The sequence below is a fragment of the Ammospiza caudacuta genome, chromosome 3 (genome assembly GCF_027887145.1).
Source record: "Ammospiza caudacuta isolate bAmmCau1 chromosome 3, bAmmCau1.pri, whole genome shotgun sequence".
Classification (NCBI taxonomy): domain Eukaryota; kingdom Metazoa; phylum Chordata; class Aves; order Passeriformes; family Passerellidae; genus Ammospiza; species Ammospiza caudacuta.
In genome coordinates this window covers 33,275,103-33,301,439 of record NC_080595.1, presented here as the reverse complement: position 1 = coordinate 33,301,439, position 26,337 = coordinate 33,275,103, and the positions used below count along the sequence as shown (strand labels likewise).

The 26,337-nt window shown below is 36.5% G+C and overlaps 1 protein-coding gene across 1 annotated transcript in view; it reads right to left on the bottom strand.

The window, feature by feature from the left end:
• The window catches only part of KIF6 (kinesin family member 6), a 156,134-nt gene extending 131,458 nt beyond the window's left edge, over positions 1 to 24,676 (bottom strand). Inside the window, exons 1-5 of the mRNA XM_058802336.1 lie at positions 24,611 to 24,676; positions 23,645 to 23,751; positions 21,564 to 21,638; positions 7,832 to 7,979; positions 5,151 to 5,260 (exon numbers count right to left, since the gene is read on the bottom strand). Coding sequence (XP_058658319.1) covers positions 5,151 to 5,260; positions 7,832 to 7,979; positions 21,564 to 21,638; positions 23,645 to 23,751; positions 24,611 to 24,676 — 506 coding nt within the window. The remainder of the gene's footprint in view (positions 1 to 5,150; positions 5,261 to 7,831; positions 7,980 to 21,563; positions 21,639 to 23,644; positions 23,752 to 24,610) is intronic.
• Between the last annotated feature and the right edge of the window lie 1,661 nt (positions 24,677 to 26,337).

Here is a 26,337-nt window from a genome sequence, read left to right as displayed (position 1 = left end):
AAGGGAGACCTTCTCTCCATGGCCAGGATCTGTACTGCTCTTGTGCAGTGTGCCATGGGGAAATCATTCAGGCTCTGTCCAATTCTGCATGGGTGCAGGGCACCCAGCATGTGATGGGATGCAAGATTTGCCTCCTATCTTCCTCCTCTTATTCTGTCTTACCAAAGCAGTTACCCCATCAAGCCATTTATTGCTAAACTTTTCTCACTGACATCTGAAAAAAGCTGTGCACTCTCTCTCACCCATCCCATCATGTAGAACAAGGGATCAAAACTGAACCAGTGAGATCAGTGATTCATGTATGAACAAAACATACAAAATCTGTTAGAATTTGTAGGCAACTTAAATAATCTCACTCACAAAAAAAAAAATTTGTTAAATACATTTTGACATTTGCTCAAATGTTTGTAGAAAAGTTACCTTTAAAAAGCTTCACTGGACTTTATACTCTTTTTCAGGAAACAAATCAACATAAAACATGGATGTGAATAACCAATATATCTTGTATGCTGAAGTTATTGTATGCATTTTAAGTGTAATTTGTTTGAACTGTAATTTTAAAAAAATCAGTCTTTGAAGAAATTATTCAAAACAGTTTTTAGCTGTCTCCTCATTAAAGTCTAACCTCACAAAACTTTGTATTCTCTTAACCTTTGCTATTCACTAGTAACACAATGAGCACTCTTAATTTTGAAAGAATTTATTTCATATAAAAAAGTGAACAAGTAATATTATTAGCCTTAGAAGTATTAAATAGGGATAATTCTGAGAACACTAGAAATATATTATTGTAGGTTTATGGTTGGTGGTCAGTTTCCAAATTACAGAATTGGTACAGCCATTAAAAGGGGCTGACATTAACACTGTTGAGACTGGAGGAGAAAATCAGGTTTATTTGCATCAAAAAATCAGACTGAATAAAATGTGTTTCCTATATGTTTAAGATCATTCCTTTAGCCTTATTTTATTTTTATCCTTCTTTGTTAAGGAAGGCAGGAGTTATTTTAGTAGTTGCTTTAGCTTTCCATGTCAGCACTTTGATAACTCTTAAAGCCCTTGGAGGGCAGTAGAGAAACAGAAGAGTACAAACTCATTTGAGATAATTCATCAATATGCAGTAACAGGTTTTGTTTCAAAGGGAAATTATTTCACACTGACCCCATGGAACATAACAGTTCTGCATGTTACTAACATATATTGATATAGACATCATTGCTGATGTTTGAAGTTAATTGGCTCTGAGCTTAAAGTGTGGTTTCCTTAAAGGAAGACTGCATCATACTAAAAATTAAACACTTCCCTCTCAAAGAGGACTTGAAAGAATCTTCGCACAAAAGATTCTTTAAAGAAGACTTTAAAGAATCTTCACACAAAAACGGGGAATCCCTTTTGATGACTTGAAATTTACATTCTATTTTCCCCTGGCCACATCACTGTGGAGGAATTGTTGTCTGAGCTCCCTGACAAGTACCTCCTCAATTACTGCAGCTTAGATTATCATTCTAAGGCAAAACAGCACTAATTGTAGTTAGCCCTCATATGCCATCAGAGAGGTAAAGCAGTTACTTATTGCTTACCTATGAATTAATCTAGTCATTCTCGACTAATGGTTCTATAACTTCAGTTTTTACATTTGTGCTATATATGATGTCAAAAAATTCCTTTCTTCTGGATAAATAAGAACACATTAGGAAGAACTTTTCTGATAGGCTGTAATTAAAGTGAAATTCAGTAACATTTGGTCACATATACACTACAACCAAGAACCTGTTGGAGATAAAAGGCTCATTCACAAATGCACAGCAAATTAAGAGCTTCAGAAAAGTATTCCTAATTTCAACACTCTTGCAAAACATAAGGTGGCAGTAAGTACTTAAATAGTCTCCTACCAGCTTTGCTTTATAGCAATTATTTCATACCTTTATGTGTTGAAAACAATCAGAAAGTCCTTGTAGAAACATGGAATTCTCTACAGCTACAAACAGAATTAGATTGCCAATATTAAATTCAATTTCTTCATAGTTCTATGCAGGAATCTGTATATGTATACATATAGACATGCAGCTCATATTCATGCATTTGTCAGGAATTTATTTACAGAAAAGTAGTGGTTTTTGTGAGAATCTCTTCCTCATCTGGCAGACTTGGATGAAATGAGTAAGCAGAGCTAAGATGAAAATTTCATAGTCTACAGAATAAACAAAGTATGGCTACACACAAAACCTTGACTTCAGAAGCTGAGATTCCAGGTATAATCGTGTAATGTTTAAATGTAATGGACAATTTTAAAAATGTGTATTATTCCTTTTGCCTTAAGCATCAAATACAGTTTCAAGGTCTCATTTTTCAAGTACTATCAACAAGTCTGTCATGAATCCACAAGCCTTTCACAGCCTCTCTCACCTGAATGCAATCTGTGCTTAGTCCCTGCATTGAGCTGGTAATATAAAGATGAGTTTGCTGGTCAGAAGTACATATCTTTCATTCAAATTACATCCCCTTCTTTTGCAAGAATATGGATAGCAATACTATTCCAGAACAATCTGCACATCACATGAGGTTAACTAATCATTTTGCTTATTCTTCTAAAATGACACATTTCTTCAATACTCTTCCTGTCCATCTTAAATACTTAGGAAAGTATCAGCTGTGACTGCTAATATTTACCCAAGAACATAGGGTTTGAAGCCGTAAAAAGCCTTTGGCTTTTTATGGTGCTCAAAGCTTAGATGATCCACTGTGTGGTTGAACAGAAAATTATATATAATATGACACCTTTAAAGTATAAAAACCAAATTCTTTTTAATATTCTCATTAAATACAGGCTTTCAAGCAAATTTAAAGTTATTATTTTGTATTTTGCTTACTGCCACTAAAATATTAAGAGGTTTTAAGCACATAAAATTCTCCAAAAAATATATATTAGATGATAAACACCTGATATATTTTAAAATATGATTATTTACTTATAAGTAACCTCTATCTTTTAAGTAATTGAAATATAGTTAATCATGTAACCACCTATTCCTGCAATTTTTACTCCCCTTTTAGATCAGAATGACACTAGAAATTTTAAGTTTTGAATTCCCAGACTACAATATTAAAAAATAAACAAAACATATTTTATTAATTAAGTACTATTACACATAAAACATGTAACTTATGTAGGTATAGTTTTAGTTTACAGTACATATTTTCTTGATAAATGATGTAGTGGAAATAATGCCCATGTACAGTAAAACCTTCAAGCATTATTATTACTTAGCAGAGAAAAAATTTATTATCTTATTAAACTCATCCTGCAGTAGTATACACTATGCAAGTTTACAAGTAATTATGACTATCCCAGCATGCTTTATTCCTAATTTACAATCAAATTATCCATCAACTTTTATGTTTTAAAATAACCTTAACACACAACACAGAATTATTCTTTCATTTATTGAATCACCATATATAAACTTAATTGGAGCTTTCTAAAAATCACAATTATTAGGAAATATTCAGTACCTAGTTTTAAAATATGACATTTTCCAGAGCATGTGACCCCAAATATCTGTTTCAAAGTCACAGTTATATTATTAAAATTCAGTTTCTTTGAATTGAATAAATTCATCCTTGTAAAATGTTAAATTGAATGAGTTCAGATAAAATATTTTAAATAATTTAATAAATGAAATTATTAATGTAATAAACTTGAATAACTTGATAGCATTAAATCTAATAAGTAGAAAAAAGTGTAACACACTATTTACTATTTTCTGTCCATCCAAAAATGGACACAGCACTAAATTATACTATGCAAACTAGCCTCTGATTAAAATGTTGGTCTGAATGCCACAGGAAGCAGAAAATAAATTAGATTAGAATCCTAAACTTCATCATGAAAGACACTGATAATGACAAACAGTCTTCATAGCACGGATGTGTCATAAAGCAATAAATTCTACTTCCATTTTTCAGGTAAATAAACTGAAACAATTAGACCAATTCACAGCTCAGTCCCACACTTTGCATTTGTCTGCTGCTTTCCTAATCTATAGACCAGCTTCTTTCATAAAGATCAATCTTGAAAATTACTTTGTACATACATATCCTAGATACCCCATACTGCATGAAAAAACAAAGCTCCATTTAAACACAAAATAATGTGCCGCAAGATTTTCTTTAATAAATAAAAAAGATAAATTTGATTTATTTTTAACAAATAAAATTTAATAATATGTGAATAACATAATTAGTTATTTCAAAATAAAATTCTGTTGATTTTCTTTTATTGTCCCACTGAAAATTTTCAGCATGTTTCCTGCTCTTGTAAACAGCAATAAAATCACTGCTGATACAAGTGTCTGTTACAATCATGTTGAATGATAAAATCCACAGTGCCCAGCATTATTTCAGCGTACTTGCAAATCCAGTGAACAACTCACTTATTCACACCTATTGTTTGCTTAGCTATTTAAAAATAACACATACTATAAACTATTATTTCAGACTTAAAGACTAGGACTTGGATTTCCTATAAATTAGAAATCTTTAACTTCACCACCTGGAGCATTCATGATCTACAAACCTTTGTTTACTACCCTTCTCCAATCACTAGGTGCTAGTGTCTGATCAATGACTACTATTAGAGCAGCCATCTTTTCTGAAGGAAATATACTATTCTTTGGAGCTACTTGTGGCCTATTTTCTAGCTGTAACTTACCTTATTTCACAATTGCATATTCTAGAAAAATAATTATCCTTGAAGTAAAAGGTCCAAATAGAAGCAGGGAGATTCTCATTACTGCTGTTAGGAAATACCATCTGTTCCATGTCACTGCCCCACACAGTCATACATGCCATACAAAGAGACAGGGTGCCATGAGAAAAACAAGTGCACCTTCTCCTTGTCAGTGCCTGTAAATCTCTTCTGCATAATAGCAGTGAACACTTTCAATCCTTTCACCTTTGGTTACTCCCTACCCTCCATGCACGCAAAATAACAGAACACTTAGCCGCCATTGACAGAACTGTGAAAACAAAGTATTTTGATTAAATGAACACTGAGATCAGTAGCACAACTTCAAAAAGTCCTTAAACAATGTAATAGCGTATACTAAAATGATTCCTGTTGGTTTTGATGATTTTCTGTATTTATTACTTACGGCAAATCTTCCATTTTGGAGGCCTCATGTCTTGGGTCCAGCAGATCATAACCACATTCATTGTAGATTTCTAAGTAGGAAACATGAGTCGTGTACACTTTACTGCTATCCTGGATAAGAAAAAAAAATAGTGTTATAAACAGAAGTCAGAGGTAGATTAGAAGACAAGTTTATTTCTGTGGCTTCTAGGTCACTTTCTCACTTTGTCTCTTTTCATGGGTATGGTGCACATATTCAATTTCTGATACTTTCATGTTTTGTGTTACCATATGCATAAGGACTCAAGAAGAAAAAAGGAGAAAAAAAAAACAACCCACAAAAGCTCCCAAATAAAATAGAGACACACACACACAACACTCACTAAAACAAAAATCCCCCACAGAAACCACCATTACCATGAGTTTAGTCTGGGATTTTTAATTGATTCTGTATACTTTAAAAAGTCTGTTTATATTTAGAACATGTGAGCTGCTTACAGAACTATGCAATATGGCATTTTTCACTTCTGCACTAAAAAAAGAAAGTTTTTATAAGAAGGTAAATGCTCATATTATGGATAGAAAGACTGTACTTAAAGAAAAAACAAAGCAAAAGTAAAAACGGCAACAAAAATAAGATTTGCTTAACTTAGAAACATCAATGACATACTGGTTTTCATTCTCTTCATCACAACATTAGAGCACTGTATATGATATGATGTCAGCTGTTCTCTGCAATCACAATTCTTTTGGTAAATTACATTGCCAAAAAGTAATTTAACACAACTGAGTTTTGCCGACAATTTTCCCCTGCCCCAAAGCCAAATCCAAACAACATAAACCTCAAAATAGTGGGCTATGATTTCCAAAATTAAAGAAATAAAAGAGAATTAGAAAATCAGTCACTTTTTTTTCAGCAGACAAAACCACTGTGAAAGCACTCATATCACAGTTGAAATGTAATAATTCAATCCACTGCAGGTTTTTTGCAAAATACTTTGAGATATAACTTGTCAGTTTCATTTAATAATTATTTCCCGTGTTTTTTTAATTGGTTATGACAGTTCAATACTTCAAGGGACATAATTTAAAAGATATACTACAGATGGATGGAAAAAATGTAGTAAGGAACAGTTCAAACAGGATGCCATGGAAATAGGAGAATTTCTAAATGAAAAGGAGATGTTATTAAAAACAAAGGGCTTGATTTGCTTCTCATTTAGTTCTCCAATTTTGTTTCTTTGGTTTCAAATTGTGCTTTGTCCAAGTAAGAGCTTAACAAGTCTTGCATTTCATGTCCCTGATTTCACTTTCTCCTGTTTCATCCTACTTAGGGTTAGAAGGCAAATGATTCTTCTCCTCTATTTGAGCATCTTCCAAACCATAGTTGTAGGTATAAAGAAATGCAACAGGGGACAGATATGAAAAGAAATGCAAGAGGAAAGATAAAACACCAAGAAGAGATCCTTTAAAATGCACTAAGAAAAAAAAAAATGAAACAATGATGTGGAAGCAGGAAAATTGAAATAGCCCCATAAGTGTAACTAAGTATAACTTTTGATCCAAAACCCAGTCTGAAATGGGAAACATTTGTATTTCTGTGTTGAGAATCTGACAAACATACGAGTAAATTCTCATCTAGTTATTTTTCTTTACTACATAATTAACATTAGAAAAGAATGTTGGTGTGTTAGCACTGTTTGTTGTTGGCAATTACACGATAAACCTGTTCACTTTCCACAACAAAAGTCCTCCATGGAGGTTGTGTGAGCGCAGCAGAAAGTCTAAGATAACATGACCATGTGTGTTTTTTTATTTCCATTCCCACAATGGCAAGTTTTTGTGCACCTGTACATGCTGTGTACATTTACCTGCCAAAGCCATACTTCCAAAGAGCCAAAGTAATTACTCACTCTTGTTAACCCTTACTGAGACAGGGCATGTTAGTGCGACTGAGTCGTATACCCTTCTGCAAACAGATTGGTATTCTGCAGTACACAACTGAAAGAGTATAAATGTACAGTGGAATGATTTATGTTAACGGCAAATCATATTTAAATTGGATTAATTAAATAGCTTTGCTAAAATGTGAAGATTAATCAGTCAGAGGCCTGGTGGAATATATGAAGAGACAAAACATAAATTACACCAGACTCCTCTCTTCACTTTCTCCTATAATTATAAAAGTACTGGAATAATTGACTGTGTTGACTCATGTAAGTATTTCAGACACTAAAAGAAAATTAAATTTCTCACAAACATAATAAGCATAACAACAAAAAAAATCAATGTGCTTACTCTGGCACATCCTTTCACTTATTGACTCATTTCATCACATAAAAAGTCAACAATGAAATGCAATGCATGCAATACAAAACCAGAGTGGAGCTGATGTAAGCGTTAGACAAGGAGAACCACTTGTGTGATCTGAAGGTATGCTGCATCAACTGAAAATAGACTGGGTTTTACAACAACAAAAGCCCCCCCTAACGATGCCCATTGTTTTCAGACTATTGCAATAAATCAGGTAGCCAAAACAACTACGCATATATGCTTGCACACAGTAAGTACCGTGTCAAGTTAGATATTTTGTTAAGTATTAGTTTTAGGACTTCCACTACTACTATTATAAAAACAACCATAAGCAACAGTTAAATATTTGAAACCAGACATTAGAAATTAACAGAAAATAATGTTCCATACCTTCTGCAATTGATCAAAAATATAAGATAAAGTCCTGGGAATGATGCCTCGATCACTGTAACGTTCTGCTCCTCCTGTGATGGTAAAAGTTTTGCCACTGCCTGTCTGACCATATGCAAAGATAGTACCATTGTATCCAGCCAAAACACTATACAATTAAAAAAAGGAAGATAATTAACATTTAAGGTAGAACATGTTGTCCATGACCAACTTTGTATAGAACCAAAGTACAATTAACAGTAATTCTAAATTGCATAGAAGCTATCTTTGGTAATACAAGAGTACACTTTAATATATATACTCTAGATTCTATAGAATTTAAACTATCTAGAATGGAAGGATTTCTTGATGCCTTGACTTAATCCATTATTAGTTCATCATACTTATTACTATTTACACTACCTTTTCATACTTTTTAGTTTGGCAGATGATTTTTTGCAAAGATGACATTTAATCTCTTTAAAGACTGTAGATGTCTAGAATTGTGCTATTCATACACTAGCAGAATCAAGAAATATTTCACATAGGACCTCATTAAATGCAAATAGAGAAAACTATATTATAGTTAGAATCTCATTAAGGATAATGTTATACCAGGGTCCAGCTTTTATTCTGAGACTATGACTATACTGAACTACCAGACTATCCTTTGAAAAGGGTATGCAGGAGAACCTGTGCTTAAATCAGTGTAATAAAATCTTCCTTTACTAAGAAAACACACAAATACACATTGGTAATTGCAAACTTTTCTGGTATAATTATGACTGTACATGAAGCTTTGATAGAACAGACAAAATAGCTGTTAATGACATAGCATTCAGATTCATGCCATAATAAAATGGCATTCAGATTCATCTTTTTCACACCTCTTATTTCTGTTTGCAGAAGTGCCTAATGAAAGTCCAGTTCAAATATCTTTCTTTAATTCACCACACTGCCACCATTGACTTCCACCTAATTTCCACTAAACAGTAGATAAGCTTAATCATTTTAAATTTTGCATTGGATTTACTATGCTTAAGGACCTACCCATTTTGATCAACAAACTGAAAAGTAAAAATTATTCCTGTGCAATTTGTTTAAAGAAGAAGTGATAAATAAACGACAATTTTAATAAATAACTAGAGGGAAAACAACCCTTGTGTAAGATGAAAAGAAACATGTATATAGATAGCTGCTGGTCTGGCGCCACAAGAGATGCAATGATTCTCCAACTTATTAAAGTTTATTTAAAGGCCTGGGTAGTTGCCAAATTGCTTATTTTAATCCATTACAGTAGGATGTCAAAGACAAAACCAGAAACATGTTGAAAGGAGCTACAGTGAACATCTGCTCCCAAAATGCATAAAGATGGAATATATATAGATATTAGATTCCAGATGTTACAAATCAAAACAATTATTATGATAAAACACCTCATTCATCTATCTTAGGAATTTCTAGTGCCCACTGTCACAATATCTGAATACTGACGACAGTAATGAGTTGTCAGAAGAAAAAGGGTATCAACAGAAGTTCAGACACGGCAGATTCAAACCTAGCAAGAGGAAATGATTCCTCAAGCAAATTGTAGTTAAGCTGTGCAACTCTTTGCCATGTCATGTTTTGGACATTAAAACATCACACAGGCTTCAGCAGAGATTGGACTAAATCACATTTTTCTTCAGAGCAACTAATCACAGAGAAATTAGAACTACAAATAACTAAAGACTAAGAGGATACACGCAGGAGGCAGCTCTACATGCTTACTCTGTTTTGTTCCTCTGAGCATTGTCTGTTAGTCCCTGTGGGAGGCAACATGGTGCACTAGATGGAACCTTGTTCTGATGCTGTATAGTTGCTCTTCAGTTCCTACAGATGAGCTCTCTGGCTCTTCAGAGCTGGCAACTGGGGTTGTTAAATTTTCTTACTCCTCATCTTTAAAGGTGTATCTTGCAATGTGTTAAAAACTAATAAACATGTGGCTGCAGACTATTAACTCAACATGTTTGTATTCTGATTTCTAACAAGCTCAGAAAAAGCTGTTGTTTAGAACCATCTCACATGTAAACACATGATAAAATGTCACATACCATATGCTGTCAAAACAGCTGCAAAAGTCAGTGAGTTTTCTTTTTGCTATTTGATTCATATATATTCTTATTTTCTGTAGTACATCAGCATAGCTCTGAAAATTTTCTGGAAAACCCTAACCGCTCATAAAATGTGAACATATCCATGTCAATAATGCATTCCTCTAAACTAATGCAATTATAGGTTATCTTAATATTGCATTACACAGATGATTTTGATTCCACAGTTATGTTATTTAAATTCTGAGCTAAAAGTCAACATTATTTTCTAAATTTATGTGCAAGTATCTATATGTGTGTGTGTATAATATATACAAATAACTGCATCCTGTCCATATTTACAACATGAATGTCTTTCATTCAGAGTCATACCAGCAAGTCAGTTTAAGGACAACCTGCTTGAGGTGCTAAGGAAGCCTGTAAGGAAAGAAGACTTCCAATAGTACCAGTGAAACTGCTGGCAAAGCCCTCTAAGAGCAACATGCAACTCAATGAGGACAGGATGGAGAACAAACTCCCTTTCTAAGTCTGAGAAGCAAAACACTTTCATAAACAAGAGACAAGGGACTAGGAGCTCAGGCAGGACTGACAAAACTCCTTTGGATCAGAAGTGAGCTGTAGACCATGATCTCGCCTCCTCGAAAGTAGAGGGGAAGACGCAGTGAAAGTGAAAAGCCTCTACTACATCGGCTTGTGGAGGGAAAATGAAACTTATGAACTACACAAAAGTTAATTTTGTGCATACATATATACCTATGAAAGAATATTTCAAAACTGAAGAGATATAACTATCATTCTAAGTATAATAGTGTGACTATTAGTTAATGTCAATTTTGAACATCTGTATGTGATAACATGGATTAAGTCATAAAAATCCAGGTCTGATGTGTCTTATTCACACTTATTTTAAGTAACTTCATTTGAAATCAATGGCCATACAGGATGTTTTAGCAATGAGCCTTGTGGACAACTTATCACCATAGAAAATACTTGTTGGAGACATACTTTGCTCTTTTCAAAGGCAAAAAAAACCCAACCAAAACTCCATCAATCCAATTATAGCTTATTTTCCCAACGAGTTTAACACTGAAAGTTTAACTACATTTAGATGGCCCAATACCAAATCAATAAATTAATAATAACTATCTACTAAATACTCAGGAAGCTTAAGATTTGTTCATAGTATTTTCAACCCAAGATGTACAATTCCTTTAGGAAAATAAAAAGCTCAAAAACTTTCATAAACTGTTAGCCACCCATAAAATGCTGTTTATGAAAACAACATCAAAGTATACTGCATAATCACCCTGGGTAAAGCGATGGGTCCCTCAGATGCTAGAAGTCAGTATAGTGAGCAGATAATATGCATATTGTCTCTTTCATCCTAAAATGTAACTACAGCAGGTACCAAAAAAGTTGCCAACACCCATTATGATGAGACAAGAGAAGAGCATGTTTTCTAAACAGCATCTACCAAAGAGATCCTCAAAGATGCTCACTTGCAAATTAAAGCTGTCCCCAACAGTAGTGAAAATGATTCGTCGCTGGGAAAGGTTGTTAGGGAATCAGCAGCTTTTTTCTGACTTTTCAGTAAAGCCTACTTTGCAAGATGCCAGTTCCCACAGGAATAGTCTGCATCTTTGCTCTTCAGAGTCTCTGAACAAAAGTCACAAATTTTTGTTAAACTCAGTGTTTGAAACTACACAAGTTCACATGGATAGCGATGGTAGTCATGTGAGGACTTAAAACTACACATAAATAAAAATCACAGAATCACAGAAATTCTAGGTTGGAAGAGACCTTTAAGATCATCGAGTCCAACCCATGTTCTAACACCTCAACTAGATCATGGCACCAAGTGCCACATCCAGTCTTTTTTTAAACTCTTCGAGGGATGGTGACTCTACCACCTCCCTTGGTAGATGATTCCAGTATTTGACCACTCTTTCTGTAACATACTTGCTCCTTAATTCTAGCCTGTATCTCCCTTGGCGCAGCTTGAGACTGTGTCCTCTTGTTCTGTCTGTTGTTGCCTGGAGAAAGAGACCGACCCCCAGCTCACCACAGCCACCCTTCAGGAAGTTGAAGAGAGTGATAAGGTCACCCCTGAGTGTCCTTTTCTCCAGGCTGAACAACCCCAGCTCCCTCAGTCGTTCTTCATATGGCTTGTGTTCCAAGCCCCTCACCAGCCTCGTTGCTCTCCTTTGGACACTCTCAAGCATCTCAACGTCCCTCCTAAAGTGAGGGGCCCAGAACTGGACGCAATACTCCAGGTGAGGCCTCACCAGTGCTGAGTACAGGGGAAGAATGACCTCCCTGCTCCTGCTGGCCACACCATTCCTGATACTGGCCAGGATGCCATTGGCCTTCTTGGCCACCTGGGCACACTGCTGGCTCATATTCAATCGACTGTCAACCAGCACCCCCAGGTCCCTTTCCACCTGAGCACTGTCCAGCCACACCGTTCCTAGCTTATAGCGTTGCAGGGGGTTATTGTGGCCAAAGTGCAGGACTCGGCACTTGGACTTATTGAACTTCATCCCATTAGATTCTGCCCATGCATCCAACCGTTCCAAGTCCCTCTGCAAAGCCCTCTGTCCCTCTAACAGATCAACACACGTTCCCAGCTTAGTGTCATCTGCAAATTTGCTAATAAAGGACTCTAAACCCTCATCCATGTCATCAATAAAAATATTAAACAGAACTGGCCCCAGCACAGACCCCTGAGGGACACCACTGGTGACTGGTCGCCAGCTGGATGCAGCACCATTCACCAGCACTCTCTGGGCCCGGCCATCCAGCCAGTTCTGAACCCAGCAAAGAGTGCTCCTGTCCAAGCCACAGCCTGCGAGTTTGTCTAGGAGTATGCTGTGGGAGACAGTGTCAAAGGCCTTGCTGAAATCCAAGTAAACAACATCTACAGCCTTCCCTGCATCCACTAGGTGGGTTACCTGGTCATAAAAGGTGACCAGGTTGGTCAAACATGACCTACCCCTCCTAAATCCGTGCTGGCTGGGTCTGATACCCTGGCCATCTTGTAAATTTTGCGTGATGGCGCTTAATATAAACTGTTCCATTATTTTGCCAGGTACTGAGGTCAGGCTGACTGGTCTATAATTACCAGGATCTTCCTTTGCACCTTTTTTGTGAATGGGTATCACATTGGCCAGCTTCCAGTCATCCGGAACCTCACCAGTGAGCCATGACTGTTGGTAAATGATGGAGAGTGGCTTTGCAAGCTCGTTTGCCAGCTCTCTCATTACCCTGGGATGGATCCCGTCTGGTCCCATAGATTTATGAATATCCAAGCATTTCAGTAGTTCTATGACTGCCTCCTCTTGGATAATGGGGGAACCATTCTGCTCTAGTCATGCATCCTTGGTGTTATCAGAATATCCAGATTTTTTTTCTCTCCAAAGGATGAATTTTGGCATGGTTAAGAAGACATTTTGTTGAATAAGTAGTCTCTTTGCTGCTTCAAACAAAACATATTAAAGACCCATAATCCAAGGAGAAGATTTGCAGAAAAGATCTTTCATGCACTTATACAACATTAAGCACCCTGTTTAGAAATTCACGGACAACTTCCAGACAGATTAGCTAAAACACTGTTGGAGAAATCTGTCTGTAGCATGTTTTACCAAAGTTACGATTGCCAGAGTTACTGGAGAGTCTTGTTTTTTTATCAATACCAAGCTAAACCTAAAAGCACCTACTACAGAGAAAAAACCCTTTAAAATACAATGCTCAAAATCTTCCCTAAATTTGTATGTTTGTTTCATTCTATTACAGAATTGAAAGGGATCATTTTCATTATTCACTAAAACATGCAGGCATATATTTGTAACACTTTGTGATAGACTTACTCTCTGTGAGAAAAGAATAATAGATACTAAAAAGTCAGTTTCTAACAAGTCATTGATTTGGCTTTGCTTGTACTGCTTATAACCACATATTCTATGTTTCTATCTGGAAAACATGGACAAACTTAAATGTGTCAAGGAAAACTTAATTTGCCACATGCATGAGCAGCAAGTCTGATTTGTTAAAGTTCATACCTGTGGACAATAAGATGCATTGAATGGGCACAAATCTCATTGACCTGAATTTCTCCATATAAGGAAATCTCAAAGAAACACGGCCAAGACTTCAAATTTTGTTAAGCTAAGATTTCCACAAAAAACATGACATTTCAGGGAAAACATGGACATGCAACAGCTCTGAAAAAGGTTGTATTTCAATCTCATTTAATATATTGAGCTGCCTTTGTGGCTTATTAATGTGTGGAAGATCTGTTTCATGACTGTCAAGAAAGGCTCCAAAAAGTCAGTTGCAAATTCAAAGAGGGCAGAACTAAACAAAGAGACTATCAATATTTTAGATTTAACTCATGATACCAGAATATCAGAATCTCCAGATTTTGTAGCATAAATTATAATTACGTCAACACTTGGTAAATACACATTTTAAAATTGAATATTTATTTTTGTATTTCAGTGAAATACATGTAGTCAAGTCATATGAAGTTTCACATGTTAAACTGAATGTAAGAAAAAAAATATTTGTTTCATATGGTGGAAATGTACATCCATATAACCATATCTACATAAGCTTTCTGCATCTTGAGGTGCGTGGGATGATAAATGTTAGTCTTGTCTTTTTGATCACTGTAAGAAAAGGTGATTTAAAACAAAATATTGATGAAGAAACATCATGATTGTGTGATAAGCATTATGAACTCTAGGAGTATTTATGTAATAAGAAAGTCTCCTTAGCAAAGTTAATATCATTGAACAACACAAAACAGTGTAAAAAGATTTGGCATGGTGGAAAACAGAATAAGAAAGTGCATGGGAAAAAAGCAAATAACAGCATAAATTGCAGGCGAGCAACTCCCAAAGTATGATTATTGTTTATTACATGCTCAAATCTTCTTTATTGTTGTATTTTGCATTATAATTTATCATCAAATTATAGGTTCTCTTCAAGATGATTATAATTTATAAAAGGATTAGATCTGTTCTTACATTTTACCCAAAAGAATTGAATGCTTATTTTCTGATCAAGCACCAAAAACTTAGTGTTGGTTTCTAGCAACACAACAGCTTGTGCTTTACCTTACAGAGCTGAACAGTAACAAGTTTAAACAAAAAGAAAGCATGGAATATTTGCTTAATATTATAATATTCCATATTAACATGGAATACTCTTAATTTTAGTACGTCTCTTGTTTTGAAAAAGAGACAGAAAAACAGAAGGCTGAAACAAATGTTCCTTATATATTCCACTTTCAGTAAAACATGAACACCAATTAATAACCCAAGTGTTGTTACATAAAAGCTTATGTAATGATGATTGCTCAAGAAAATCAGTTTTGGCTTAATGAATAATTAATTATGACATGTGGTCTCTTCTGCCCTTTGGACCTTGAGAAACTATACATTATCAAGCACAGGACAATTTTTTACATGAAGGTAAAGGAGAGCAATATCATGTGGTTTTTTTTTCCCCCCAAGTTTCTCACTCACTTATCAAGTAACTTGCATGTTCTAACTTGTAATTTTTGGTGATTTCAAACCATGCACAGTGAGATAGGAACTTTTATTTGAAAATTCAGTTCAGACTCCTATGTAAATGAATGCTGTTACAGAGCTATCAGCAGGCACTTCCAGTCACTCCACTGCCTTGTCTCATTCCTGAAAGCTGTCTAATTCCTAAATATAGGGTGATACAGAAGTATAACCAATGGAAGCAATTCCACTTAAATTGATAGATATGTTATGTTTACAACCACCTAACATTCCTCAAGTGAGAAATTCCTCAAGTGAGAGCTAGACAATTTATGGGGAGTTACTACAGTCTAAAATATCATTCAGTACTTTGTCCTTGAGTATCTGAGACAATATAAATAGTGGTAAAAGCCCAGCGACAGTAGACAGAGGTTGAAAGCAGACTGAGGTTGTTCTATTGTGGTTGGGTTTTCTGACTACATTTTGTTTCAATTTCCAGTGAAGATCATTTGTTCTATTTAAAGCTTATGGACACAGAACTTTTCATTTGTTTCTGTGCTCATTGTTAATGAGACTTTAGGGAGGCTTTTGCCTAAGTATAACCAAGAACTCTGCTTCCTCGGCTGCTGGACCTTTTTTGCTGAATCAAACAGAACAGTTACCTTCAAAATTAGCAAAAAAAAAAAAAGAAAACAAGAGAAAAAAAAAAAAGAAAACAAAATGAAAAAAAGGAAAAAAGGAAAAAAAGGAAAAAAAAAGAAAAAAAAAGGAAAAGGGGGGAAAAAAGGGGGGAAAACGGGGGAAAAAAAGGGGGGAAAATGGGGGGAAAATGGGGGGGGAAAAAGGGGGGAAAAAGGGGGGAAAAAGGGGGGAAAAGGGGGGAAAAGGGGAGAAAAAGGGGGGAAAAAGGGGGGAAAAAGGGGGGAAAAAGGGGGGGAAAGGGGGGAAAAGGGGGGGAAAAGGGGGGGAAAGGGGGAAAGGGGGAAAGGGGGGAAAGGGGAAAAAACGGGAAAAACGGGGGAAAACGGGAAAAAACGGGAAAAACGGGAAAAACGGGAAAAACAGGGAAAACGGGAAAAAAAAGGAAAAAAAGGGGAAAAAATGGGAAAAATGGGAAAAAACGTGAAAAAACGGGAAAAAATGGGAAAAAAAAGGAAAAAAAAGGAAAAAAAGGGAAAAAAAGGGAAAAAAAGGGAGAAAAAAAGGGCAAAAAAGGGAGAAAAAAAGGAAAAAAAAAGGGAAAATACTCTCCTCCTTGAGTTCTGTTCCCACTTTTTGGGCTCCCCAGCAGATAAAAATGCACTAAAGAACCTGGAATGAGCCTGCGCGAACCAATTGAATTCAGGCTGCAGCATGTCATGCACAAGAAGCCAAGTGAACTGTTTCCTATCAACCCAGCAAAGAGAAAGCCTTACACCTACCTAACTACCACCTTCCTCCCAGAGGTTTGCACTGGTAGAACAAAAAAGCAGGGGTCACAAGTGGCAAGAGAAGAAACTCCAAGTGGGTATAAGGAAAATATTCTTCACAGTGAGAGTAGTTAAACCTTGGAACAGGTTCCCAGATGAATTGAGGGATTCCCATCTTTGGACATTTTTGCATCTCTATTGGACGAGGGCCTGAGAAACATGACCTAGAAGCCAGACTTGGTTTCCTGAGAAGATTGGTCCAGATGACCTACAGCGACCTCTTTTTACTTAATTATTCTAATAGGTTAAAAAACTCAAAGTGAAAGTTTTGTACAAAGTTTATAAAACGAATAAATAAAACACTGAAAACCCCTTATTAAGTAAGACTAAATTCTGTACTTTAAGTAGGTAAGAGAAAATCCTTAACAATAACAAGAAACGACTTTGATCTTAAAAACTTATTTAATTTTCTTAGTTTATTTTGGCTTCATATTAACATTTTTATCTGAGTTCTGCCATCTTCATTTTAAATGAGTAGTAACATAAAAGCAATGGTCAAAACAAATATTCAATATAATAAAACATTCAACTAATGAAAAAAGCAGAAGACACCAGTATCTCTGATATTTGAATACTCTTGGCCCTCTCTTTATCTCGGTTCCTGCAGATCTGAGCTTTTTTTTAAATCAGTGTCCCTCATTTTCCTTCCTTCTATCTCATGAAACCTCAATTCATCGATATTAAAAAATAAATTAACCAAATCCTGGCAAAACCAGCCCCCTTAACCCCTTCTCCCCCTTCCAAATTATATTGAAGATTAAAGGAAGGAAGAACTTAATTTCAAGGATCTGAAAAACAAGTTTTCAGGAGAATTTGTCTTCACAGAGACTCAGCTTTCAGGTATCTTCTAACACTTGGAGGTAAGATTAAGTTCCTTTTAATTAAAAATAAACAAAGTATCTCAGTATGACTTCTTTTTTCTTTATGTCTTTGCCAGATTTGTGGAATAAATCCAAATTGGTAATGCTTCATCTTTAAAAAAGAAAACTGATTTGAATGCAACAGTTTTGAGAAATTAGTGCAGGCAAGTTTCCTTAGAAATTTCAAAAGTTTTCCTACAGGGAAAAAAAAAGTAATATTTTCTTGTTTTGACCAAGATCTCTAAATATATTTAGAATTTCACCATAAACACTATAACAGATAAGTAACACAAAGATATTCTGAATCAAAACTGTCAAACTGTAACTTAAATTAAGTAACCTTCTTGAACAACTCTAAATTGCACAATTTATGTCAAAACAAACAAGCAACTAACAGTCATTTGAGAAGAAATATCAATGACACTTCTCACTTTTTACTGCCTCATAATTGCACTCACTTTGAGAAAGAACAGCAAGCATTGTTAATTTCTCAATTTAGGGGAAAGTTTAGGCTATATTTCTTTCAAGATGACATCTGAAACAATGTGTCCTTTTGCTCTATATAGATACTACAGGTCTTTGTGAGGCAGATCCCTACTTTCAATATTGTGTGACAAATATATCCAGGTATAAAATGAATAACTGTTTATAAAAATGTTCTTACTACATTTTCTGTAAGACTACACAGCAGAAAGCAGCCCCACACCACCAGCTGAGGGTCAACTGAAGTAGTTTATATATTACAGATGCTAATTCTTAGGATAAATATAACCCATAAGAAATCAGAACCTGCAGAAGTGGGAGCATCATCCCCAAGGCCATCAGATTTTTCAAAAGATCACAGGTGATTGACATTAGGTTTATAAACAACTAAGTTAATTCTTATTCGCGTGAGAACTGGAAACATTTTCAACTGCTATTCTTTAAAACAACAAGAAATCTAATACCGATACATTGAGTTTTCAGTTCATTTTAGAACTGAAAAATCAACAAATTCAAAACAGTTAACATTTTCTACTTAATTTCTGGTTGCATACATAAACTTAATACTAATATTTGAAATTTTGAGAGTAGCCTTGTTTAGTTGTGAGGCTAAAGCAATGCTTAGCCATTAGTAAACTTTTAAAGTAGGGTGTTATTTATTTTCTCTGGTTTTGATACAGTAACAGAATTAGTGGTGCTTCTTAAACTCTGCAAAAAACATTATCAAGAATATATATTTAAAATTAGAAGGAAAAGAAACAATGTAAGAGATGACTCAAGGACAGAAAAAAAACTAATAAAGTTCAAGCAAGTCATATGTTTATAATGGTTTGCAGAGGTTGGCACTTTTGACTGAAGAAGCAAATTAAACTAACTAATGTCTGGTGCCTCTGAAACCACAGGCAAGATGACAATGTGGACTTAGAGAAAGAGAAGAAGCGGCCCAACATCAAAGAAAACCTACTTAAAAAGAAAAAAAAAAAAAAAAAGGAGAAAAGAAAGTTGCATCCAATTTCCATCCATCCAAGAACAAAATAGAAAGATTTTAGAATCCTGAGCATTGCCTTTCTGGTTTTAGTTTAAACAATGCCCAAGATTTTTTTTTCCTAAGCATTCAAGTCTCTAACTGGATTTTCTCAGGACTGCAAGAATGCATGACAAAGAACCTCAAAATGTTACTGAACTATTTCATTGATATTTTCCTGCTACTTTCTTTTCAATGGCAATACACACACAAAATTTGTTCCCTTAGTAAAGTCACTCTAACACAGAAACATGTGTACTTGCAAACAGCTTTTTCATGCAAGAGAATATTGACTGTGAAAGAAACAAATAACGAAGGACATTTTACTGTGAAAAACTGTGGTCTCCAAGAGAAACAGTGCAATTCTTATTCTCTCCATGATGGAAAACAAAATGGTATCATTAACCACAGAGTGAGACAAATTTCAGGCCCAGTTCAGGACTCCATTAGCCAAGGAACTTCATGACTCTGAATTTATTTTGAAATTTATATTTTTGTCTACAAAGAGGTAAAAAATTAAGGGAGTGGACAAAAACATAAACATACTTCAGTTATTGTTTACTCTATTATAAAAGCATGAGTAACATTATCAGTACCACAGGCATAGTTTAGAAAACAACCTTAACCTCACTATAATGCTCAGAGGCATTTTTGATTTCATTAAGAATGGTTGTAGAAGTCAATTTCAGCATTAAAGACAAGGACTTAGAGATATTTAGAGATAGTTGTCTGCCAAAACACCATTGATTTTACTAGCACTAAAGTACTTTCAGGTACTTAAAACCATCTAAACTCTGAAACTACAACCTACGTAATGGAGAAAATTAATATATAAAACAAGTCTTTTATCAGCTGACACTGAAATAAAGAAGAACACCCCTTCCTGATTATTAGGGAACTTATACAACACTGCATAGGTGAACTCATTAACTGGAAAACATTTCCATATTCAAGAAAAACACTCCAAAGAGAAGAAAGTAGCCAGTTTCTTAATAGTTAGTTATCCTCAACACATCAAAATTAAGTCCATAGTACATAACAATGGGACTTTGAATGCTTCTCTTTCCAAACACACTCAAATTTGATAGAGATTTTTTCTGCAGTCAACATTAAACCCAGAAATACTTAAAATTTAGTGTATGAGTTAATGTGAAGCTATAATGTCAGATAAGCAAAGAAATATCTTTTGAATGAGAAAATAACAAGCATTATTTTTAGTCTAGTTAGCATATTCTAATGAAATTTCAAATTCACTGGCTTTTCATTTTCACTGTCAATTACCTTCCTGCTTTGTGGGACTTCAGAGACGAAAACAAGAGGAGTGGGGAGAAAGACAATAAAATTATAGAGATGGATATATTTTTCTTCCTTGTAACAACTTGAGAAACGCTGAGTGTCCAGCTGAAGTTTGTTTTCCTACAGTGCTAAACACAGGACTGTGCAATACATTGAGGAATAACTTGCAGGATTGTGGCGTAAACCAACAGATGGGTCAGACAATGAATGAGAAAGAAGTTGGCACTTGAAGTAATAGTTGTCAGCTCACTACCAGTCTGGATTTTGAGCAGCAAGTTTGATAAACAAGCAAACACTATACAGAAATTCTGCCTCCTCCTGCATGGGATTTTGTCCCACACCAGTACAAACTTCAGGAACACAGACAGTAAACTGAGCAAAGAGAACGGCATAAAATCCATTTTCCATTGAAAAAAATCCACCTGTTTCAGAGTAGCATTCAATCCACTCAATGAATGCAGAGGTCTTCATCAGTCTTAAATATTTGCCTCTGCAAACTGTCAGATATGAGCATTGCTTTCTTATGAAAATGGAGGAGAAAAAAAAAAAACAGTGCCAAAAGCAGAGCTTTACATGTCAAAACAGAAGTAATGACAAGACTTAGGAATATCTCCACAAACATTAGTGAGAGTCCCTAGCTTAATGAAAATTATATGGGGGGAATAAAATTTTCATTAGGTTTACCTCTGCATTAAATTATATAGAAAATACTATTCCAAGGCAATGAAGTCAGCTTATATTACAGACAAAAAAATAATTGGCCATGGATTTCTATTGCTATACAACAAAAGAGGCAACAGGAACATTGCTATTTGAAGAGTCAAAAAAGGAACATTAGTATGCATAACATTCTGAGGGGATTGTATATCTCCTGGATTCAGACATGTCAGTATTTAGTAAATTAGAACATCAATTCACTTTTACAACAATGAGACAAAGACTTGACAGCTCTCCTTCAAATAACACAACAAAAGCAGAAATAGCTTTTCCCTGGTTACGTGCAGGATCAACAACATACCATTCTGCTACTGGTTTGGCAATGCTGTCAAAAATCACATCTTGTTTTGCCTCTTGATCAAAAATTTTCTGAAATCTGAAAATATTAAGCAAATAATAATTGCTTAGAATGTTAAAACAGTACTTGATTCATACATTTTTGTTTGTGTTTGTAATAGTCAATGTTTACATCATTAAGCTTACATAACTTAGTACAATGTTTTCCCTGTAGTCTTAACCACAGCTTGCTGTTGTGCTATTGTACATAAATAGGCTGTACACAGAGCTGCTTTGACAAGATCTGTACAATAAAATCCTCTGATAAAATGATGTGGCTTAGAAAAAAATAAACCGTATTTTAAAACCATCAAGAGAATTAGTGTTTGTAACTAGCACCACACTGAATCCTGGATAAATAGATTACACTATAACCAAATACAGCATCCCACCAGTACAGCCAGGCTCACATTTTTCCAAGCAATTTCCTTCATTCTGCTGCACAATTACTGTAGGTCACAATGAGATATTTAATTATGTTTTGTCACTTTCAATATAAAATATCTGCAGTTATTTTACAGAATCAGAATTCTTGAGATTGGAAGGGACCATTTGTTCCAATTCTCCTGCTGCCTCTGCATCATTTCTGTTCATGTGGATGGACTGTTCTTGAGCTTGGAGTAGGTGACCCTTGAAAATCGGCCAGTTTTCCTGGTCATCTCTCCAGGAATGTGTCTCCAAATTCTTACAAGCAGATCCACAAAAAAGCCAAAGTCTGTATTTATGAAGTCCGGGGATGTGATCCTGCTTTTTGCCTAACTCTCTTCTCTCAGTGTCCTGAATTTCATTATCTCACAGCCACTGCAGTCAAAGCTACCTCCAGGCTTAATATCCCTCAACAGCTTGTCCACGTTTGTAAACATCTGATTGTCTTAACTGTATGTTAGAAAGTTGTCATCCACATGTTCCAGCAGCTCCCCATAGTGCTGGTGCCCTGCTGTGTTGCCCCCCTTATTTGGAACTCTATTCTTGCACAGAACTTGCCAGGGTGTGTAGGAAGGCCTTAGGGACACTGGGTGTGTAGAAAAGCACCGTGCTGACCCATGCAGTGGGTGCAGCATCACAGACAAATGCAACACACAAAACATGAAAGCATTTATTCTATCCTGCTAATCAGTCAAGTAACTCAAAAATTATTCTTGCATTGTTTTAAGGATAGTAAGTCATAAGGTTTCTCAAAATGCATCTCAGAGTTTTAAATGAATCATGAAGTCAGACAAAAATATCTGCATTCATTAAGTCATGATGGCTTGGGCATTTACAGACTAAGGTAGTTGCATATGAATCTATTTGGAGAGGGCAGCTCCTCTTTTCCAAGCAGGTTAAAACTACATCAGTCTGAGCTGCAGTTTATGTGGAGCTCTCTTTTTTAATAGCATAGAGAAACAAATTACTTGTTGTTTACTATAAAAAATGAAGCATAACTGAATTGGAAAAAGACAGTCTTGACGTCATCATAAGAGATGATATATCTAGCTTTATTCATCACCAAAATTTTAAAGTGTTGCCTCACTTTTCTGTTGAATTAATAAAAATGATATTAAGTTCCTAAAAAATATTTACACTCTCAAACCAAGAATTTACTTCTGTCAACAGTTTCTGGTTTTTGTTACTTTGCTTTGGCTATGTCTGAAACACAGTTTCCAAACAGAATGTTTTACATCAAAACTTTAGCCAGTCTAGGACAACTCATAAAATCACAAGATAACATACAGTCCTGATTCAGTCTTCATACATAAGTTCAAAACAAAGTGCAAAAATAGAAGAATTGGTAAATGTATCTTTGAGATGAGATTTAGAAATACATAATGACTTGCAATGGACAGACAACAGTATGACAATTTTATCCAATGCAATCAGACCTGTTGTGGTGAAGAGCCTGTCCTGACATATTCTTCTAGTTACAGGAGTTATATAAAAAATAAACCCATCTATACTATAATTTAATTTTAGACTTTTCCGGAGTCTATAGACCTGTATCACTACACATAACACTGTCAGTCACCAAAGGCAGGCAGAAGGTACAAAGACAAGGCTTCAACTCACTTGAACTTGTAGCTTTCTCGTTTATTATTGATGAACCCATCTGCTAAGTCACGTGGCACAGTAATCTCCAGACTGGGCAGAGGTTCCTCATTATCAACGGAATAACTCTAATAAAGGATGGATGCAAATTCACAGAATAACGTCATCAACAGAACAGCGTTACCCTTAGATACAAAACTCACCTAAGCTTAGCACCTATAATTGTCTGGAGACAAACTTGTTACAAATTGCACTGAATACGTGAGCAGATCTCCCTTAACTACTACACAACAAACTCAGCACATAACAGCATTACCCTGTCACCATGTAAACACCACAATCACGCTTGAAACAAAAGCGCAGCCTCTTTGACATAATTTGTTTACTAAACCACTTTGATATCTGTAATGTTATAAAAAAACAAAGTACGCCCCCCAGTGCAAACCACTCAAAACAATCTGAAAGAGTACATTAGGAAAGGCTACGGCAAGACAAAGGCTGCGACGAGAAGAGGTGGTTTAAAACAAGAAGGCAATTAAGAGACCTAAATGCACGGTTCCTGAGGAACACTTTCATTATCTTTATTATCCCTGGGGTGTACACTGGGAGCAACGCGTTGCCCTCCCTTGCTCAGAGCACTGCTGAGCTGCCCAAACCCAGTGACGCGGGTCAAGCGCTTTCCTGCGGAGCCCTTCTGTAATAGTGGCTGAGAAAGTTCCTCAGCCACTCCCCCAACAGTTACAGCCTAAACTCCTCTACTTCGTGATTTTATGAACTTCCTACGGCTTCGGAGAGCAAGAGATTCTCGCCGCACACCCACCCGCGTACCAGCATCTCCGCCCCCGCCCCTGCCAGCCGCCCGAGCCTCTCGAAGGGGACGGGCTCCGCTCCTCTGCCCGCACCTGGGCGAGGAACGAGGGTCCCCAGCCAGCCCTTGGCTCTCCCCGGCATCCCCAGCGCACCCCCGGGGCACAGCTCCCAGCCTACCCCCGCCTGCTGCCGCCTGCCCAGCGGCTTCACCCGCGCGTACACCTGGATCGTCTCCTTCACCATCGCCGCCGCCACCGCCGGGCCCCGGCAACGGTAACCGGGCAGGGTCCGCGGGCACGCGCCGCCCCCACACGGCCCCGGGCAGCGCGGAGCGGCCCTCACAGGGAACCAGGCCCTCACACGGCCCCAGGGAGCGGCTCCCGGTCCTCACACGGTACCGGGCCCGCACACGGCCCCAGGGAGCGGCTCCCGGTCCTCACACGGCTCCAGGGAGCGCGGAGCGGCCGGGCTCCGCCTGGCCCAGGTGACCGCCTGCCTGTCTCGTCGTGCCGGCTCCCCGCGGCCCAGAGGTGCGGAGGGCATGCGGAGCGCTCCGGATCCCCCGCCTGATCTCTTGTGCCGCATCTGTTTGTCCGCAGGGATCTCCCGGCTCAGTCCCGCACCTGTGTCAGGCTCTAGAGAAGGTCTTCCGTCTTTATGCAGTTGAAACATCTTGGGGAGAAATACCAAGATTACAGGCACTAAGGACGTCAACTCCTTAATTCTAATATAAAATTGGTCGTGGAAAAAAAACCCCAAAAAACCAAAACCTAGTGGAAAAAGATGTTGTCTTGCTACAAGGGCCAAACTTAGAGAGCAGTAAAAGCATAACCCCATTATTCTGTGCTCACTGAAGAGCCACACAAACAACATGATTGTATTTTGGCCTTAGTTTTGGCGGGATATAGTGGCATGGATCAGATTACAGTAATTGCAAGCACACTAATTTAAATTAAGTGGAAAATCAGGGACCTAATTATGGAGGAGGATAGAAATTTCTCTAACTCAGATATGGTAAAAGTATGATAAACTTGTATTCCAAATAGGAAAAACAGTAGGGAAAAGGCTCTGTTCTCTCAGCTGAGCAAATAACTGGCTCAGAAACTGTACGAGGCATAAGTAGTGAGCCTTCAGGGAATAAAACTGAAAAAGCTTGATCACCATCTAAAGTCAAGTGCAAAAAGTCAAAAGGGTAAAAATGAAAACGAATGGAAAATATTACTTTATGATTAAATAAAGAGTGAAGGAAAAACAGGACATTGCAATGGGGTAATGGAATAAGTAATTATCTTCTCGGCATTGCTCCAAAATTATGAAAAAAAGGTTGCCTCTTGTCAGTAGGGATGGGGATGTCAAAGGTGACATTAGAAGCAGAAGTGACTACAGGTAGGGAAACAATTGCAGCTAAGAAGGAAGCAGGACATAGTGTTTGATGAATTTCAGCTAAAAGATCAGAATTTGGGAAGGAAGCATAAATAATTTCAGTTCCAGATCTCTGAAATAATTGTGATGTTTAATTGAAGTTTTGGGAACTGAAATGTTGGTTTGCTTGTTTGGAATTGAAATTATGCAGGACAGTACACTTTTTCCTATTTCTAGATTGAAAACTGCACATTTACTAGTCAACTGTGTTATTTAGCAGCTTAGCTGGAATATGAATTAGTCAGGCATCTATTATAGTCAGGCAGATATTATAATATTGCAGTTAATTGTGAGGAAAGCCATTTTGTGTCTGCCCGTGTTCAGTAGCTGGAGTATGGAGCTGGGTGAATTACACTATTACTTCTGGGGCCAAGCCTGCTCTGCAAATGGTTTAGGTGCCTTTCTTCAACCTGAAGCCTGAGCTGTAAACTCTGAGCCAGTGGCACAGTGAAGACACGCTGTTTTATCATAGGATAGTCTGA